The sequence below is a fragment of the Balaenoptera acutorostrata genome, chromosome 11 (assembly GCF_949987535.1).
Source record: "Balaenoptera acutorostrata chromosome 11, mBalAcu1.1, whole genome shotgun sequence".
Lineage (NCBI taxonomy): Eukaryota > Metazoa > Chordata > Mammalia > Artiodactyla > Balaenopteridae > Balaenoptera > Balaenoptera acutorostrata.
Window position 1 is genome coordinate 99,322,427 of NC_080074.1, and position 19,675 is coordinate 99,342,101.

The 19,675-nt window shown below is 38.2% G+C and overlaps 2 protein-coding genes and 1 pseudogene across 5 annotated transcripts in view; 2 read left to right on the forward strand and 1 right to left on the reverse strand.

Moving 5' to 3' along the window:
* Positions 1 to 19,675, reverse strand: part of KLRG1 (killer cell lectin like receptor G1) — a 185,129-nt gene that overhangs the window by 64,554 nt on the left and 100,900 nt on the right. The gene's annotated exons all lie outside the window — the stretch shown is intronic.
* Positions 1 to 19,675, forward strand: part of A2M (alpha-2-macroglobulin) — a 60,241-nt gene that overhangs the window by 17,399 nt on the left and 23,167 nt on the right. Inside the window, exons 1-14 of one of the 2 annotated variants that reach the window (XM_007196107.3) lie at positions 2,428 to 2,564; positions 4,828 to 5,011; positions 7,606 to 7,765; positions 7,928 to 7,980; positions 9,655 to 9,675; positions 9,940 to 10,108; positions 10,555 to 10,639; positions 12,278 to 12,398; positions 13,165 to 13,279; positions 13,425 to 13,534; positions 15,381 to 15,542; positions 16,942 to 17,169; positions 17,412 to 17,475; positions 18,580 to 18,722. In XM_007196107.3, the coding sequence (XP_007196169.1) occupies positions 2,479 to 2,564; positions 4,828 to 5,011; positions 7,606 to 7,765; positions 7,928 to 7,980; positions 9,655 to 9,675; positions 9,940 to 10,108; positions 10,555 to 10,639; positions 12,278 to 12,398; positions 13,165 to 13,279; positions 13,425 to 13,534; positions 15,381 to 15,542; positions 16,942 to 17,169; positions 17,412 to 17,475; positions 18,580 to 18,722 (1,701 nt within the window). In that variant the 5' untranslated portion in view covers positions 2,428 to 2,478. Of the gene's footprint in view, positions 1 to 2,427; positions 2,565 to 4,827; positions 5,012 to 7,605; positions 7,766 to 7,927; positions 7,981 to 9,654; positions 9,676 to 9,939; positions 10,109 to 10,554; positions 10,640 to 12,277; positions 12,399 to 13,164; positions 13,280 to 13,424; positions 13,535 to 15,380; positions 15,543 to 16,941; positions 17,170 to 17,411; positions 17,476 to 18,579; positions 18,723 to 19,675 lie in introns of those variants that run through there. The other variant, XM_007196108.3, reaches the window with a different exon arrangement.
* Positions 5,725 to 6,732, forward strand: LOC130709176 (non-histone chromosomal protein HMG-14-like; annotated as a pseudogene).

A 19,675-nucleotide genomic window follows, 5' to 3' on the forward strand; every position in this document is an offset into this window, starting at 1 on the left:
TATACCATGCCCAGCCTTAAAGGAGAAGGCTAGGAAATGAAAGTTTTCAGTGAGGCAGTTTGTGCCCAGAGAAAACGCAGGTGTTCTAGTATTAAAGACAGAATTGGAGAAGGGGTAATAGGACACAACCAAAGTCTCTGCTGCACAACATTGAAACGAATATTTCCAAAATCAGTAGTTTCACTTATTCTGTTTGGTACACTGTGTTTTCCATTTTATTGTATTCTATTACATTTTTAAAACCCTTGGTCATAACTCACTGATCATGACATTATAACTCACTATAGATGGTGACCCATAATTTGAAAAACATTGCTTTAAACCTGCCATGTCTAATCTGATAACCAGTAGCCATATGGGCTATTGAGCTTTTGAAATGTGGCTAGTCTAAATTAATATGTGTTGTAAGTGTAGAATTCACACTAGATTTCAAAGACTTAGTATGAAAAAAGAATTTAAAGTATCTCATTAACAATTTTTATATTGATTAAATGTTGAAATGATAATGTTTGGGCAATACTGAGGTAAGTAAATTATATTATTAAAATTAATTTAATCTGTTTCTTTTTGTTTTTCAATGTGGCTACTGGAAAATGTAAAATTACATAGGAGGCTCACCTTATATTTTTATTAGATCACACTGCCTTAAGCTCTAGATACAAATGTTAAACTCCCTACGAATATTATTACTGGACTATCCCACAAGCGCTTTCTAAAACTAGACTCTTTCTCTTCCCAACCCTCAGGCCTCTGTTCTCCTTCTCTTCCCACCCTGTTTCCTGTGTTTCATTCAACCAGTTAAAGGCAACACAGATCACTCAGTGACCAACCAGGAAAACTGAAAAGCACATTCTCCTTTACCCATCACATGCATGTATTCACTGTGTACTATAATTTTACCTCTTAAATATGATATAAATCTGTCAACCTCTATCCAATCTCATTATGAACACCCTAGCTCAAAATATCATCATTTCTCACCCATATAATTGTGCAACTCCTACCCTGCCTCCTGGATTGCCTCCTTCCAATCAGTCTTCCAAATTTCAGTAAATGTGATCTTTCCAAGAAACAAATCTGGGGAAGTCACTTCACTGATTACTCCCCAAATACCCTAGTAGTACCAACAAGTTCCTTTTTTATTTGAAGCAAGCTTGCTTCACCACTGTTCTAAGTGTACAGGCATTTTCTTCATACCAAACACTTCATTTTACCAAAATTTCATGATGGTTTTTACCTCCTGTGCCTTTGTTTATGTCATTCCTTATGTGCTTAGAATGCACTTTTCATCTCCTACTTCCCTCTGGCTAACCACCACCCACACTCTAGAACTTGATTTACATTTTGCTTTACCTTAGATTTCCTTTCCAAGGCCCAGGTTTGAATTGTGTCTCCCTGTCCAGTGCTCCCAGAGCATCCTGAACTTCTCCAATAATAATGTCTGGCTACTGCATTTTTATTGCTTATTTGTCTGCTTTTACACCTGCAAGAATGTGCAATCTGTTTCTACATATTTGATCATTCCATCTCCATGATTTTGTATGATTCCTAGACCAACTAGGCTCAATAAACACTTACAAAACAATCAAACAGTTGGATGAATGAATGGATGAATGGATGGGTGGATGGATGGATGGATGGATGGATGGATGAATAAAATAGTTAATATGATTAAAGATTGAAGGGGAGTTGCACATTTAGAAGGCAGTAACAAAATGTGTTTGTATAGTAGATGGTAAAGGCAATTGGTATCTTTGGTAGGCACAGTAAGTCAAAGCTTGTTTTTGAGGTCCTGCTACTTCTCCTTTCATCTTTTCACTTCCTTAATAGAGGAAAATATTTCTATTATCATTCTTCCAGAACCTAGCTCTTTATCTGCAATCCAGTAATATCCCCAAGGTCAAAAAGCTATTCTTTTAACCCAATATCTTTTCCATAGAGGACTGCTAAATTCTGAAACTGCTTCAACATTTGAGGTAGACATATCTGATGGAGGACTTGCAGGCAGACTGACTTGTAGTGAAATATCTATTTTAAGCCTGTCCTGTGTTGCTTAAATTATAGCTTCCCCTGCCAGCTATTCATGCAAGAGATGTGAGGAAAGCCATAAAAGGCACTATGGGGAAGTGGGAAGGAGGGAGTAAGAGAGAGAAGGGGTTGAAAAGCCGATTAGCTGCTTTACGGTAAAACCCAGGGAAAGTGAGCACTAATGGGAATGTGGATTTTATCCCTCCAGGAATCCTATTTAGCCCACCAGGAATTAACCTTGACTGTAATTAAGTCCCTGAGAGCAATGACCCTTTCAGAGAATGTTCAAAGACCTCTACTCTGTTTAGACACCTTGTGTGGGTGGAACTTCCTGTTTACACAGAGAACAGCATAAAGCCTAGTTGCTCTGAGGAATGTTTGGGACCAGACCAGCTGCAGGGAGAAAGGCACAATACAGTCTGGTCTCCTCTGGTCCCTTCTCCCTACAGCATGGGGAAGAACAAACTTCTCCATCCAAGTCTTACTCTCCTTCTTCTGGTCTTCCTGCCTACAGATGCCTCAGTCTCTGGAATACCGTGAGTTTCACATAGAGCATAAACTTGAAGAGTCCTTTCCTTTATTTCAAATCCTTCTTATCATTCATTTGTCTTCCCTATGGAACTGTCACCTTCTTATCTTTAAGGTGTCTTACAATGATGAGATTTTACAAATCTGGTTTATTCAGTCTTCACTTATTCTTAACCATTTTTCTCCAACTCTCTGGATCTCTGAATCTCTGAATCTCTAAATTCTCTGGCGATATACAAAGGGTTTCTAAAGGGCATTGGAAATTGATACTTTTAAAGGAATCAATTTTCAGATCCTCACATTCATATTGATCTGCTTGAGACCATGCTATTTATCCTTTCTTATCTCCCCTTTCTTAATTTCCTATCTTTCACTTTAAAAGAGAAAGACAAACCTCCCTCAATCAGATTTTACTGTGGAACACTGTCCTGGAGTATAAAAATCTCTAGGGTGCCAAATAAAGGAGCAATTTGAAATACCGATGTTGATGTTGAGAAAGCAAAGGACTCTAATGACAGGAGAAAAAAATCCTTTTGCAGATCTTATGGTGACGAATTCTTTGTTTCAACAAAATTGAAGGAAGATCTAAGGGAAATACCAGCTGATAATTAGAAGCAATTCTTGATAATAGGGCACTGTGTGATCTTTGGCATGTAATGCAGAAGGAGTTACAAGAACTGGTAAAAATGATACAATTGTTTCATCTGTCATCTATTTACTTTTATGTGAACAATTTTTCATGGCACTTATATCTGCACAAACCAAAAACAGCAACACAGTTAACGTTAGACCTTATTTAATTCTTGCAGTAAGGAATATCCATCCATGGATACATAAGAACAACTCTTCATTTTCATTAAAGATGTACTTTAAAAGTATTTTGATTTTATATATAATAAATATGAATCATAATTTGTAATATATTTATTTTGTTTTGATCAGTTGTATACTAATAAGACTTTTGAAAACAATTCAATCCAGAAGAAAATGTTTAACATTTACAACTTTAAGGTCACATTAAATTTAAAAGAAGAGTTAAAGTTAAATTTATATACCCACATATAATATTTCATATATATGTGTATATAACATATGCATGTGTATGTATATATATATATACACATATATATATAAACAAAGAAGGAAGAGTGATCCATAAAATATTTTGAAGCATAGAAATGTTAGGACAAACTTCTGTGTGGTAAATGGCATGAAAATTCAAATTCAAGGAGGAAAAGGGGGAAAGATGCTAAATTTCTGATCATTACAAAAAGAACATTTTGGTGTATTTTTTAAATAGATCATACTGGATATCTTATCACTATGATATTTAAGATTCCATGGGAGACGTACAAAAAAGTAATGTAAGTTTTAATTTAAAATGTCATCAAAAATAATATATTTTGCTATTGTTTAAACTTGTGATAAAAAAACAGATGTTTACTTGAATATATGTAAGGAGGGCATAGTGTCTAAAAATAGTTAGGAATTCTGTGAGCAAAAATGTTTGAAAACTCGAGTGTCTATAAAATTATATATGAGACTATTGAGAAAGTTTCTGTTCTGTTCGTGAGGACCCCAGATTCAATCTCTAGAAGACCATTCTTGAGTAGACCATTTTTGTCTACCCTGAGTTGAAAGGCAAATATTTAATATGCAAACATCCAGGGTTAGGTAACACACTAAGATTTCATTAGTTGCTTAACACACTGAGACTTTAAACTAAGGACTCTCTTTAAGCCTCAGAGTCCATATCTGTAAAGTGGAAAGCAAGAACTTGCCATTCCATTTTTACAGGCTTGTTTATATATATATATATATATATATATATATATATATATATATATATATATATGTTCTGTAAGTGGATTGGTTTCTGTAGTGTTCCACATGAGAACGTGCTTGCTTTTTACAGCAACCCTAATGTAAAATAGATTTACAGCATAAATATACATAATTAGTATATTTTTATTTGAATTCAGATGCTCACAGACTGATATTTGGGTTCTTTAAAGTGAGGTATACCTGCAAATGTTAACCTCTTAAAGGCTCACTTCAAGTAAAATGTTCACTGCCACGGCACTGACGATGGAAAGGGGAGTAATTCTCATGCATGCCCTCCAACGGCAGAGATCAATTTCATGCTTATCAACATGTCTCCTCTTGGCATAGAACTAACGATAGTAACAAGAATTATGGCGGAAGATAGTGCTGCTGATAATAATGCCTCGCCTCCTACACTCTCCTCTAACTGGATTCCCCCATCCCCAGGCAGTACATGGTGCTGGTCCCCTCCCTGCTCCACACCGGGACTCCTGAGAAGGGCTGCCTCCTTCTGAGGCACCTGAATGAGACGGTGACCGTAAGCGCCTCCTTGGAGTCCCTCAGAGAGAACAGAAGCCTCTTTCCTGATGTGGTGGCAGAGGAAGACTTATTCCACTGTGTCTCCTTCACTGTGAGTACGGCTGTTTGACTGAAAATACTTGTTTCTATTGGTCAGGAAGATAGGCAACCAGAATTCAGTCAAGGGAAGACTTTGAGAGGCTGGCGTGGACTTCAGGAAGGAATCTAAATGTAGCGACTAAGTGTAGAAATTAAGAAGCAATGCATGAATTTCCAATATAAATATTGGTAGACCAATATTTATAGAGATATTAAAATCAACCTAATGATTAGAGAAAATTCCTATTAGCCAGAAAAAAAAAAAAAAAAAAAAAAAGCAGTATGCACTAGACAAAGGGAAAATCTGAGTTCTCCTGAAAATTAAAATGGAAAAAATACTAACAAAGAAAACTAGGCCAGTGTTTCACATAAGCCCCAGTAGTGGGCTGACAGGAACACATCACCCCATACTCTTTCTAAGAGTGAACTTGTAGAAATTACCATGAGTGACTATCCAAGAGCTCTCCAGCGTTGCCCATATATAGAATCCTTACAGCATACAGCCAATAATACGTTGCAGTTTCCTTTCTCATAGCCTTAAGAGATGCTTCTACCATGCTCTTTTACCACATAACATCAGTTTGGTAAAGTTCAGTGTATAAGTGAATCAAAACTGTATTAGCGAGCTCGGGCGGCGGGAGGGGCGGCAGCGGCCCGGCAGCCCAGCTTCGCGAAGGCTCTGGGCGTGCGCGGCTCGCAGGCCCCCCGGCACGCGCCAGCCCCGCCGCCACCATGGCCAAGAGGAAGGTCAGCTCCGCCGAAGGGGCGGCGAAGCAGGAGCCCACGAGGAGACCGGCGAGGCTGTCAGCGAAACCGGCTCCTGCAAAAGTGGAAACGAAGCCAAAAAAGCGGCAGGAAAGGATAAATCTTCAGACAAAAAAGTGCAAACGAAAAGGAAAAGGGGAGCAAAGGGAAAACAGGCCGAAGTGGCTAACCAAGAGACAAAAGAAGACTTACCTGCAGAAAACGGAGAAACTAAAAACGAGGAGAGCCCAGCCTCTGATGAAGCAGGAGAGAAAGAAGCCAAGTCTAATGAATATCACACACTTGGTCCTACAGTGGTCCCTGTCTCCCTTCTTGTACAATACAGAGGAATATTTTTATCAACTATTTTGTAAATGCAAGCTATTTAGTAGCTTTAGAAACATTTTTTAAAAGGAGGGAATCCTACCTCATCCCATTTTTTAAGTGTAAATGCTTTTTTTAAGAGGTGAAATCATTTGCTGGTTGTTTATTTTTGGGTACAACCAGAAAATAGTGGGATATTGAATGTGGCAGGCATTGTCTTGGGTGCCAGCTTAACATTCCACAGATGGGGGGATATTTTATATCCTATAATACAAAGCATACTAAATGGCAGTTTGGAGTCAGTTGTGCATTTAATGTCTTGAACACTTTAAATTACTTCTCTTCCCATGTTGTTTTCGGTAGAATTATTTCCTAAAGCAAAGCGCTCACCCCTTGATCTTGGCTCTCCTGGTCAGAATTTTGTGCACTCTGTAACATCTTTGGTCATGGTAGTCCAGTTCTTCTAGTAACTTTGTTAATGTGCTGTGAACGATTGACAGTTTGGGTATGTAGTGTATATGATATTAAATTGTGAATTAGTGGGACTTACGATGTAACAGCATATCAATATTTGAAGATATTGGTACTCGATAGCCTGTCAAGGAAAATTTGCCTCCAAATTTTAAGCTGGAAAGTCACTGGAATAACTGTTCAGAAAAGAATCACAAGTACATGATTTTTTAGATTTTTGGTATGTATGTTAAGAATTGTGTACAAATTGAAATGTCTGTGTACTGATCCTCAAAACAACCAATAAAACATCTCAATTATGAAAGAAAAAAAACAACTGTATTAGCTGATTTGCAGCAACATGGATGGACCTGGAGATTATCATACTAAGTGAAGTAAGTCAGACAGAGAAAGACAAATATCATATGATATTGCTTATATGCAGAATCTAAAAAAAATTGATACAAATGAACTTATTTACAAAACAGAAACAGACTCACAGACTTAGAGACAAACTTATGGTTATCGGGGGAAGGGTGGGGAGGAGGATAGATTGAGAGTTTGGGATTGACGTGTACACACTGCTATATTTAAAATAGATAACCAACAAGGACCTATTGTATAGCACAGGGAACTCTGCTCAATATCCTGTAATAACCTCAATGGAAAAAGAATTTGAAAATGAATGGATACATGTATGTGTATAACTGAATCACCTTGCTGTACCCCCGAAACTAACACAACATTGTTAATCAACTCTACTCCAACATAAAATAAAAATTTAAAAATAAGTAAATAAAGAAAGCAAAAATATTTTTTAAAAACCTGTATTGGCTGATCTATAAGGAGATGTATCATTTATGACCTCTCTCACTGATGTATTTTCCTCCATCCTGTGTTCTGTCTTCCCATTTGTAAATGACAGAAGTCATTCTGTCTGTGAATTGCTGTCCATGCCAAATTTCCCTGATGAGAATGAGAGAGTGAAATTAAGTAAAAGGGACAAGATCCCCAGGGAGAAGTGCGACAGGGACTCGAGGAGGAAACTTGGCAGATGAGCGGGTTCTCAGGATCTCTCCTATATTTCAGATCCCAAGAGCTCCATCCAATGAGGAGGTAATGTTCCTCACTATCCAAGTGAAAGGACCAACCCAAGAATTCAAGAAGCGGACCACAGTGCTGGTTAAAAATGAAGAGAGTCTGGTCATTGTCCAGACAGACAAACCTATCTACAAACCAGGGCAGACAGGTACAAAAAGGCTTATGGTCAGGACAACTTCAAAAAAAGAAAGATCTTCCTCCCCTGTGTATTCCCCGGTCAAAGGAATCCTGGTTCCTTTATAGTCTGTCTTACTAGCCTATAGGCCTGGCTTAAGGTTTCTGGGACTCATGAAAAATATTTCTGTTTCAGTGAAATTTCGTGTTGTCTTGTTGGATGAAAATTTTCACCCCCTGAATGAGTTGGTAAGTGTCCTAATATCGATCTAGAATTATTATTATCTATATAAACAGGCTGAGAGTTTGTTTCTGGTGTTGGGGGAGAACCAGGGAGAGGAAGAATCTGGTACTGATAGCAGTATTTTCTGGGATTGCCATAGTGCAAGATCCTCATTTAAAACAGTATTCTGGGTCCAGAGAGCAGCTGATTCTTTCTTGGTACTGATACTTAGTTGTCACACAAACTTACTCTTTAGAAAATTCTCAATTAGCCAAACTAGAAAGATACATGATATAATAAATAAACCATCAAAAAACTTAGGTTTAAATGACTTCTCAAAGATTCAAACTTTTTCTAAACACAAAACCTCTCCTATAAAGGAAGGAGAGTGTAATCAATGTTTGTTCCTCAAGACTAACACTCTCAATTTTAATGTAGACAAGAAACCAAAGTCTTAATTTTTCTTTCCTAGATCTAGTCCTCAACCACATTTTCTTATCTCAGAAAGAGGCAATTTTCAATGAAAAGCCAGGGACTCTGTTGACTATAGCCCCTCCGCCCCCAGCTTCCTTTTCCCCTCTTAAAAGTGTTCTCTTTCCCTTGCCATAGAGTTTGCAATTCCCTGCTGACCCTGATCAAACCCATCTTTGCTAGGGGGTGAAGAAGGGAAAGGGATGGGAGGGAAAGAAGCAACTCTTTTCTTCTAGCCCCTCAGGCAAAGGATTAAGGCATAATCCTACGTCTCACCCACATCCATTTCATCAGAAAATCATGTTAGTTTAAAATATATCCAGATTATGTTTTACAACATGAATCGCTACGACCTTGTCCTGACCAGTATCACCTCTAAACAAGACTACTACAATAGCCTTGAAATTGGTCTCCTGGTTTCCACTTACACTCCTGTATCTAAAATCAAACACCTAGCCCTTCACTCTATCAGCTTAACTCTGCTTTATTTTTATCTCTTGACATTTACCACTACCTCAAATCTATCTATATATCTATCTATATCTCAAATATATATATCAAATATATGTATCTCAAATATATATATCAAATATATGTATCTCAAATATATATCTATATATATCAAAAATATATATTTCATATATGTCTGTGTTTCTCATGTATCCATCCCTATTAGAATGTAAGCTCCATGAAAGCAGATCTGTTGTTCTTTTGTGCATTGCTGTATTCATAACACCTAGAATGATACACAGCACATGTTAGGCACTTAATAAATATTAGTTTTAAAAATGAATAAGCATTGATAGTAGAGGAGCTATTCCCAGTCGTCCTTATTCTTAGAACTACCTAAGAATTCTGTGACCCACCTTAATATTTGGATCTGAACATTGTTACTTATAATTCCATTAGTGTTGATTTCTCAATCTGTAAAATAGCATAGCAAAGGAATGTTCTTCACTGGGATACTAAAAGCATTTAAGTAATATCAGTAAATACCATTCCTAATGAATGGCACATATGCATTTGTTGCTCACACCCAGTAAGTACTTAACATTACTTATTAATTGCTTGTAATGGATTAATCAAAAGTTCTGTAAAACTTAATCTGGAATTTTTCTGTGTTTTACTACAGACAAAGTTATTCTGCATAAAGCTGTCTTGCTTATAAATCAGAACTGAGAATATTTGAGAACAATTCTAAACTTCTTTCTCTCTCTTTTGTCTTTCAGATTCCACTAGTATATATTGAGGTAAGCAACGTGAAACATTCCATAATTAGACACAAATAATAAACTTCGGGAAAATGTTCTTATTTGAGAGATTCTTACAATATTTCAGAAACTTGTCATTAAGGGAGAAGCCTTCAAACTCATGTAACACTAGATGGTTCCAAGTCATCTCCCTTCCCCACCCCTCCCCACCTCTTTGTGGATAACATAGGAGTCCCCACAGATTTCCTTTATTGTCTCTCATGCTCTGGGCTCTTTTGTAAATTACAATTACTGCGTCCACAGGACCCTAAAGGAAATCGCATCATGCAATGGCAGAACCTCAAGGTAGAGAGTGGCCTCAAGCAGTTGACCTTTCCCCTCTCATCAGAGCCCTTTCAGGGCTCCTATAAGGTGGTGGTACAGAAGGAATCAGGTGGAATGGCAGAGCACCCCTTCACCGTGGAGGAATTTGGTATGGATTATGCAAAATCATGGAACAGTTTTTTCATATTTAAACTTCTAGGGCCTAGAATTTGAGTTTCTTTGGAATGACTTTCTATTTCCCATGGGTGAGATTAGGCTTGGAGTGGAACCAATTACTTCTAAATCCAATGAGGACCATCAATGATTTGTGAATAGGACGTCATATAGCATTTTTTGTAGCAATTTTTAATCTTGAAAAAAAATGTAAAACATTCTTAGTCCAGTGGAGTCTCCCATAATTCATTAAGGTTACATTGATCCATCATAGTCCTTCAACCAGGATCTCCATTTGAGAGAAAGGTGGATATATTGGAGAAGAGGGCTACCTTTTCAGGGCCCTAAAATATGAGTAGAGAATTGTTATGAGAACCTGGAAATACCAATTCCCCAGAAGTTGAAAACCAATCACCAACTTCCTTTATCTCCAATCAACAGTGCTTCCTAAGTTTGAAGTGCAAGTAAGAGTGCCAAGGATAATCACCATCTTGGAAGAAGAGATGAATGTGTCAGTGTGTGGCCTGTGAGTTTATACTTTTAAAAAATCTTTGGCGAGGGGAATTATTTAAAGGAGACTCACCCTTTGGGCTATTTTGACTAGCCTGTCTAGAAGCAGTGCAGCACAAATACCTTAAATACATGGGAGCATCCCCATCTCTAGAACTTTCCTCTCCTGTTGCTTTTCTATTTCCCTTCTTATTTTCTTTCATGTCCTTTCCAACATTATTATAACTATCATGGGGCAGGCAACTGTTCCTAGAGCTAAGCTATGCTAGTAGGATTGATTCTGAAAGTAATAAAGCTACTTGCGCATGCACATACACACATACACACACAAATGAAATAGTGTTGAAGGGTAGTGACTTTCCCTTTACCAGGTTGTAAACTAAACTCAATCATCAACAGATCATTTACTTGACCTTGGATACATAGTGGAAAAATGGCTCAGATTCAGAATTTGTAGAGATAGGCATATTACAGAAATCTCGTCTAACTCATCTGTCTACCTAAGGCATGTCACATACTTCTCTGAACTGCCATTTTCACTGATGAGAGTAGACGTGATCTCACAGTCAGTCTTTTCCAACCTTGAAAATTCATGTTTCTAGGATCTTATTGCTCCCATCTCCAGTAGCCCAGCAGTAGCAGTGCAGAGAGAACAGGCAGAGTGAAGAAACCAGTCCTAAAGACCTTCAGCTGGGTCCCTGCCCCAGCACTATCTCAGAGTAAGGTCACCAAGCTCCTGATCCCACAGAGCTGGTGAACCAGTACTCTTGCAAATATAGATATAGAGGGTATTTTGAATAGGGAAGGAAACAAATACCCTCAAAACCACAGCAATTACCAATGACATATTTATGGCACAATCCCATTTTTGTAAAAAGTAAACAAGCAAAAGTCTACATGAGCAGAGATGGCTACACATAGGAAGAGGATGATGGAAGGAGAGATACCATCATATTAATAGTTTATATTCCTAGGTAGAATTGAGAGCATTTATTTCTTGTCTTTGTTTTGTTTTGTTGGTATTGTTTTTTCTCTTAAGATCTGGTGTAGCTTTGGCAAAATAAAAGTATTTTTTAAAAGATGAAACTGAAAATTAGAGATTAAGAAAAAAAAAAAAGACATGGTAAAAGAAGACTGTAGTAAATTCCAGCATGTTGCACTGGAAATTTCTAAAAGAGAAGGTTCATTACTTAGTTTACTTGCCCTCAACACTATATGAGCCCTGCAGAAATTAGAGGGAAGTACAGAGTCTAAAAATATACTATAGGGCTTCCCTGGTGGCGTAGTGGTTGAGAATCTGCCTGCCGATGCAGGGGACACGGGTTCGAGCCCTGGTCTGGGAAGATCCCACATGCCACGGAGCAACTGGGCCCGTGAGCCACAGCTACTGAGCCTGCGCGTCTGAAGCCTTTGCTCCACAACAAGAGAGGCCGCAATAGTGAGAGGCCTGCGCATCGCGATGAAGAGTGGCCCCCGCTTGCCACAACTATAGAAAGCCCTCGCACAGAAACGAAGACCCAACACAGCCAAAAATTAAAAAAAATTAAAAAAAAAAATATATATATATACTATAGCTAAAGGGAAAATATAAACAGGTAGAAAATGGGGGTGTTCAATGTCTGATTTGATCCATTTGGCAATGTTCTTATGACAGATACACATATGGGAAGCCTGTCCCAGGACGTGTGACTATAAACATGTGCAGAAAGTACAGTAACCCTTCTAACTGCTTTGGTGGAGAATCACATGCTGTCTGTGAGAAGTTCAGTCAGCAGGTATGTGGGAAACTACTCCCAGGGATTAACAGCCCAGGCACTGTTGATGAGCAGTGAGTTACAACATCGTGGTAACTCAGGAAGAGACCAATCTGTAAGAGAATTCTATGCTAGCTATAGTCATTTTTTAAAAATCAGTGACTTAGCACAATAGGAATTATTTCTTGTAATTGTCCATGTGGGTATCCTTGGTGCACCGAGCACCCAGAATGATCGAAGTTGAACCATCTCCAGTACCTGGTATCTAAAGCCGCCTTGAGTATCCATCCAATTATGTAAAGGAAGGAGAAAAAAACATACAAATCTTAACCACCTTGGCTGGGAAGGGTGTCCGTTTTTCTCTCTTTCTATGAGCAAGAGCTTGTCACATGGCCCCACCTAGATGCCAGGGAGCTGGGAAACACAGTCCCCAGATGGGCAGCCGCTTCCCAGCCACAGCTGTAAACTATGGAAGGGAAGCCAGGCTTCGGTGAAGAGTTAGCTGCCTGCTACAGTAAGATTACCCCCCAATTTTTAAGGCATTTCTTCATTTCTTCACCTCATTCACTCTGGGGAATATCAGATACTAAGGAATACACCTGTCAGTTATAAGCCAGAAACTGTTGTGAGATGTAATTATAATTAATCCCTAGAGAATATTTACTGTGTTCTCATCATACAAAATTCCTAGGTTATGTTGCCTCAAAAAAAAAAAAATCCCACCAGATTAACTGACCACTGATTTGTCCAGTCTTATGTTTTTGTATTTTATTTCGTCCCCTCCTAGCTCAACAGCCAGGGCTGCTTCTCTCAGCAAGTAAAGACCAAGATCTTCCAAATGAAGAGACAAGAGTTCGAAATGAAAATTGAAGTGGAGGCCAAGATCCAAGAAGAAGGAACAGGTGTGTATACCTCATGGGTATGGGAGAAAGAACACGGACATGGATTTAGTTCCTTTGCCAAACAGTGAACTGAAAGGGAGGAAGTAGGATAAGTTCAGGGAGTGCATCCTTCCAAAAGAGAACTTATTTTTTCCTTCTTTTTCAGAGGTGGAATTAACTGGAAAAGGGACCACTGAAATAACAAGAACCATAACCAAACTCTCATTTGTGAAAGTAGACTCAGACGCTAGACGAGGGATTCCCTTCTTTGGGCAGGTGAGGTATTTTTCAATTCACAAATCAAACTGTACTCTCACCTAATACACACAACATACTCTGCTAAAACTATACCTGGTTAATATTATCTGTTGATTAATATAATCAAAGGTATAAAACCACATAAAATAGATTTGTTCCTCTGTAAATTTGTACATCAAATCTCTAAAACCATTCTAAAGCACTAGCAAAATTAGAAGGTTTTGGGAACAGCCCTGCGTGATGTCACTCAATCTCTTTCCCATGGTTTACCAGGCAGTCTCAGATTTTTATAATATTTTTTCCCAAGCGTCTCGAAATTCCTGATGGCCAATCACATTATCCTTCTAACATTAACTTGGTATGGAAATGGGTGGGTAGGTGGCTTTCATTTTTATTTTGAAATATAAAAGATTCTACTGTACCTAGTGTTTCTTTCATGGTATTATATATACATTTCTTTTTCAAGTATATTTTATTTTATTCAAGTATACTTATTCAAATATATTTATTTTATTTTAGCAAGTATATTTTAAAAACAGTACACAGAGGGGTAAAATACTGCTATTTAAAGTATACCCAGATTTTAAAGATATGAATTTTTTCTCTCAGATCTACAAAAGAATCTGCTACTGTTATTTTTCTGCTTACTGTTTTAAGCAGATGTGCTAATGGAGCTTTCGGACTCCAGAAGTCTGAGATGAGAGTTGTATGTACCTCCATGTGTAATTACTGTGCATCCTGTTTTTAATGGAAATATTATAAGATGTCAGCTGTGGAGAGTGTAAAAGACAGAGGGACCAGGCTCCACAAAAGAGTAGTGGAATAAATTTTAGAATGTTTTGATTATGTTATGACAGCAAACATGTTCAGAAACTTTGGTCACTTCCTAAAATGAAAGTTCACTTCTTTAAATTTCTCAGAAGTATATTGTACTTTTTTGAGATTTTATTCCTGCTAAATAACTATCCTATTATTACAAGACTCTCTCACCAAAAGTGAAAGAATCAGAATTTTGTACCTATCCTGGTCTTCCTACATACAGCTGACATTTGATTAGCAAACTTAGATCTCGTTTATCAATTACAAATACTAATCCAAGTCTGCTGGTTGTGCTTCCTTCTACCAAAAGTAGCTTATACTGAGAAAAAAAAATCACCATCTTTAAAATCTGAACTGAACTACTCATCTTCTGTGTTCAATATTAGCAGTAATTTGACTTTAGGCCCTTATTTAATATTCTATGCTTCTTTTCAATTTTACATTTTTCAGATGGGAAGTACCTCATAAAATCTACCTACCCTCCAAAAGTTTGCAAATCTAGGTCAAGAAGCAGATATCATATATAAAACTAGAGGAGCACACAGGACAATATATTAGCAATTGCTAATATTAAACCTCAGAACACTAATCTGTAGAAAGGGAATGGTCTGCTATAAAATAAGTATTTGAGGCTCAATTAAATTTGACTAATGGGTTAAAAATTTTCATTATGGCTCTTGTGGTCTGTGACTCTCCAAAAGTTATATATATATAAAATATACAGAATTTCCAAAATATCCACAGAATACATTTCTCAGGTCACCTCTATTATCTCCATCATTCTCCACCCCTTAACACTATTTTTCGTCTTAGGACTGATTACCACTAAATAAGTATATATTACGCATTTATTTAGCAGCTATTTCTTTTACTGGACCGTATGCTCTATGATGGAAGGAACTTTGTTTTGTTCACTGCTGTAGCCTCAATGCCTCGAACCATGTCTGACATATTGGACACACTCAATAAATATGTGTAATAAAATGAATATTTGGTGCCTATTGGATATTAGCCACGTAACTGATCTGCAGCTTTTAATCTTCAGGTGCGCCTAGCGGATGGAAAAGGTGTCCCTATGCCAAATAAACTCATCTTCATCACAGCAGATGAAGCCCACTATGACTCCAACGCCACCACTGATGAGCACGGCCTGGTGCAGTTCTCCATCAACACCACCAGCATCACGGGCACCTCCCTCACTGTCAGGGTAAGTTTGGAGGGAAGTTACCAATGATGTGAAGTAGTCTTGGAAGAAAGGTTGCAACCAAAAAGTGATGGCATTTCCAAGTTGTGTTTAGTCTTAGGAACAAAAAATGAGAAAGTAAAAACCAATTCAAGGTCAATTTTGAAAAAGTTTGTTAAAAGGAGGCAGTATAGTGTTGTGACTAAAGTGGGGGTTCCACGTGTGCACTCGCGTGTGGCGACATGAATCGTGCAAACGCTGTGGGAAGCAGCGTGGCAGTCCCCCCAAATGAGAACTACCATGTGACCCAGTATTCTAACGGCTGAGTATACCTTCAAAAGAATTGAAAACAGAATCTCAAAGGGATACTTGCACAGCCCTGTTCATAACATCACTATTCACAGTAGCCAAGAGGTGGAAGCAACCCAAATATCCATCAACAGATGAACAGATAAACAGAATGTGGTATATATGTACAATGGAATAGTATTCAGCCTTAAAAAGGAAGGAAATCCTGTCACAGGCTACAGTGTGGACGAACCTTGAAGACATTATGCTAAGTGAAATAGCCAGTCACAAAAAACAAATAGTGTATGACTCCACTTGCATGAGGTATCTAAACTACTCAAAGTCATAGAAATAGAAAGTAGAATGGTGGTTGCCAGGGGTTGGGAAGAAGGAGAAATGAGGAGTTGGTATTTAATGGGGACAGTGTCTTAGTTTTGCAAGATGAAAGAATTCTGGAGATGGGCTGCATATTACTTAACACTACCAAACCGTACATTTTAAAACGGTTAAGATGGTAATTTATGTTGTGTTTTTTACCACAAGTTTTTTAAGTGTAGGTTCCAGAATCAGATAAATTACATCAAAATCCTGGCTCAACTCTATATTAAGAGCAAATAACTAAGAGTTGAGTATAGACTTCAACTACTTCACTAACTCAACTCTTGAACCAATGCTATTTACAGAAAGTGTTCTCAGACCCCTCAGGTTGCAATATTACATTTATTCATAATACCCATTTGAAACCCATCATAAATGGGGCATCTACTCTCTGAAATGCAATTCTTCCTTTTCTGAGGATTAGTCTCCTCAGTGAGGTTTCATAGCTCCAGTGTCTCTGTCTGAATAGGTAAAGTGGCCAAAGAAATGTAAGCCAAGCTAATCAGAGCAAAGGATGCCTCCTTCTATGCTCTTCACAAATGTAAAACTCAATACCAACTCAAGGAGCCTCCACCCTGTAAAGGCCTGCAATACAGATAAACAAAATAAGGGACCCTCCTCTCTCACTTTTGAGTGTGGAGCACAAGATTTCTAGGTACTAGTTAAGGTAGGATACTAAACGAATGCAATTCTGTGAGCACACTGATTCTCTATGACACGTAATCTATAAGATAATATTGTTTTTCTAATTCATTAGGTCAAACACAAGGATCATAGTCCCTGTTACGGCTACCAGTGGCTGTCAGAAGAATATGAAGAAGCTTATCACACTGCTAACCTTGTATTCTCCCGAAGCAAGAGCTTTGTCCACCTTGAGCCCTTGCCTCGTGAACTGCCCTGCGGCCGAGCTCAGACAGTCCAAGCACATTATGTACTGAATGGACAGGTCCTGCAGGAGCTGAAGGAGCTCGTGTTCTATTACCTGGTGAGAAGGAAGGCCACTACTTTGACTCATCTGTAAACTCCTGTGTGGGCAAGGATTTATGAAGCTCTTTAGGCATCACTCCTTTGACCTCTTATCCATGTTCCTTTTGAAAGTCTGACTTCTCTCAGGGCTAATTATTGCCGGCAGGGGCTCAATAAAACAAGCATATCACATAGAGAGCAAGACTTGGGGTCAGATCTCTGTCCGGCACATTAAATCCCTTTTCATTTCCTTTTTTGCAGGTAATGGCAAAGGGAGGCATTGTCCGATCTGGGACTCACGTACTGCCCGTGCACCAGGGAGACAGTGAGTATTTCCATAATTCCCCATTTCTGCCCTACTCAGTCACATGCAACCTTACGCTGCAGAAATACCAGGAATAGCTTCAAATAAAGAGAGAGAATTTTCATCTAACCCCAATAAAGAAGTTGAAAGGGGAAAGCAATAATGTTTTTTTTTAAACCCTTTATCAAATATTTATTTTCTTTTCTTTCAGGTTATTCTGTTCAGATTATTTAAAGTGTTTGGTTGTTTCATAATTTATGCTTATTCCAAATTTTCAAACCATAAATAGTCATGGACCTCCTTCTCAAAATGACATTTCAAAATTGTTTTAGACAATGGAGAGAAGGTAAAACTTTGGAGTGTCTTCTGTATGTTAGGTCTTGTGCTGAGTCATTTATATCTTTACATCATATTTCCCTTTTGAAGATAGTTATGATTTTATGAAGAGGTAAATTGGACTCTCCCCAGGAACAATATAATCCTCTGAAGGTTTCATCTATCCTAAGGGAGTCTAAAAGTTCCCTTAAGAAAATTATCAGTGAACTACTCTTTTGTTGCTACTTTGTAGCAACACAGAAGCACTATAGTAGAGAAGTTTGATGCAACTTCTAACAATTCTATGTAGGCATCAAAAAATAAGTTGCAAAGGAGCTCAGTACTCCTCTTAAGAAGAAAAAATAGAATATTTGGTTCATAGAAAGTTAAAGAGGATATCAGGGTAAATACAATGTGTTAAACTCTTACTATTACATCTCGCAACTTCAAGTTCTATTTCCCTTCTCTAGTGTAAAGTCTAGATCAAATGGTAGCCAAATGGATGTCTCCACATCCTTAGATAGCATCAGAACTTTGTATAGATGAACTCAAGCTTAAAACTGGGGAGAAATCATTATGTGATTTTGAGAGAAGAGGGGGCTTTGATACGGTTTTTTTTTTTTAAAGCCAGGATTCTTAGAGATAGTCATCCATTTATTACATCTACTGTTTCTTATATCTATTACATCTACTAATAGAGTCATCAACCAGACCAGGCTCCTAAAATGACGTTGTACAGCAGAAAAGTGTTATTTCAGCCCTGAGCTGTCTAACCCATGACCGCTTCCTCTCATTCTCTCTGGGCTCCAGTGAAAGGCCATTTTCCCCTGTCAGTCCCCGTGGAGTCAGACATCGCTCCCGTCGCTAGGTTGCTCATCTATGCCATTTTACCTGATGGGGAAGTGGTTGGGGACTCTGCAAAATATGAGGTCGAAAACTGTCTGGCCAACAAGGTGGGTGTTTTATATCATAAATTTTCCAACATTTAAAACTAGAAGTTACTATCACTATCACTAATTATTTTCTACATGCAAGCTCTGGGGCCAAAAGGGTTAAATGAATTCCCCAGAGATTTTCAGCAAGGTGATGGCAGATCACACTAAGAAGCCATGTCAAGAGAAAAACAAATATCGTATATTAACACATATATGTGAAATGTAGAAAAATGGTACAGATAAACCTATTTGGGAATAGAGGGCAGGAGCAGAGACACAGACATAGAGAACGGACATGTGGACAAGGAGGGGGGAAGGGAGGGTGGGATGAACTGGGAGATTGGGATTGACATATAAACAGTACCGTGTGTAAAACAGATAGCTGGTGAGAACCTGCTGTATAGCACAGGGAGCTCAGCTCGGTGCTCTGTGGTGACCTAGATGGGTGGGATGGGTGGGGGGGGGCCCGTGGGAGGGAGGTTCAAGAGGGAGGAGATATATGTATACATATGGCTGATTCACTTCGTTGTACGGCAGAAACTAACACAACATTGTAAAGCAACTATACCCCAATTTAAGAAAAAAAAAAGAAGCCATCCATGTCACTTGACTCCTAGTGCAAAATTCTCATGCATTGTCTCTTACCATATGATACAGTTCAGAGTACCTTGTTCCCTTCTCTTATGATGAAATGTTGGGAAACATGTAACCAAGTTTATAAGACTACAAAAGGGCCAAAAGAAAAATACAAGAGCGTCTAGAACCATTTGCATTCCGCCCACAGTTAGTTAATGAACACCTCGCTATGTATCAAAGGTAAAAAATGGCATCTCCAATTTAATAACTTATAAAAACAGATATCATTATAACAGCTCAACTGATGAGAATCAGAGTGACAAAATAGGGAACCAAAGGCCTCAAGACTTACATGGTGCCAAACATCAACGAAGTCAAACAAAGTGATTATGCAT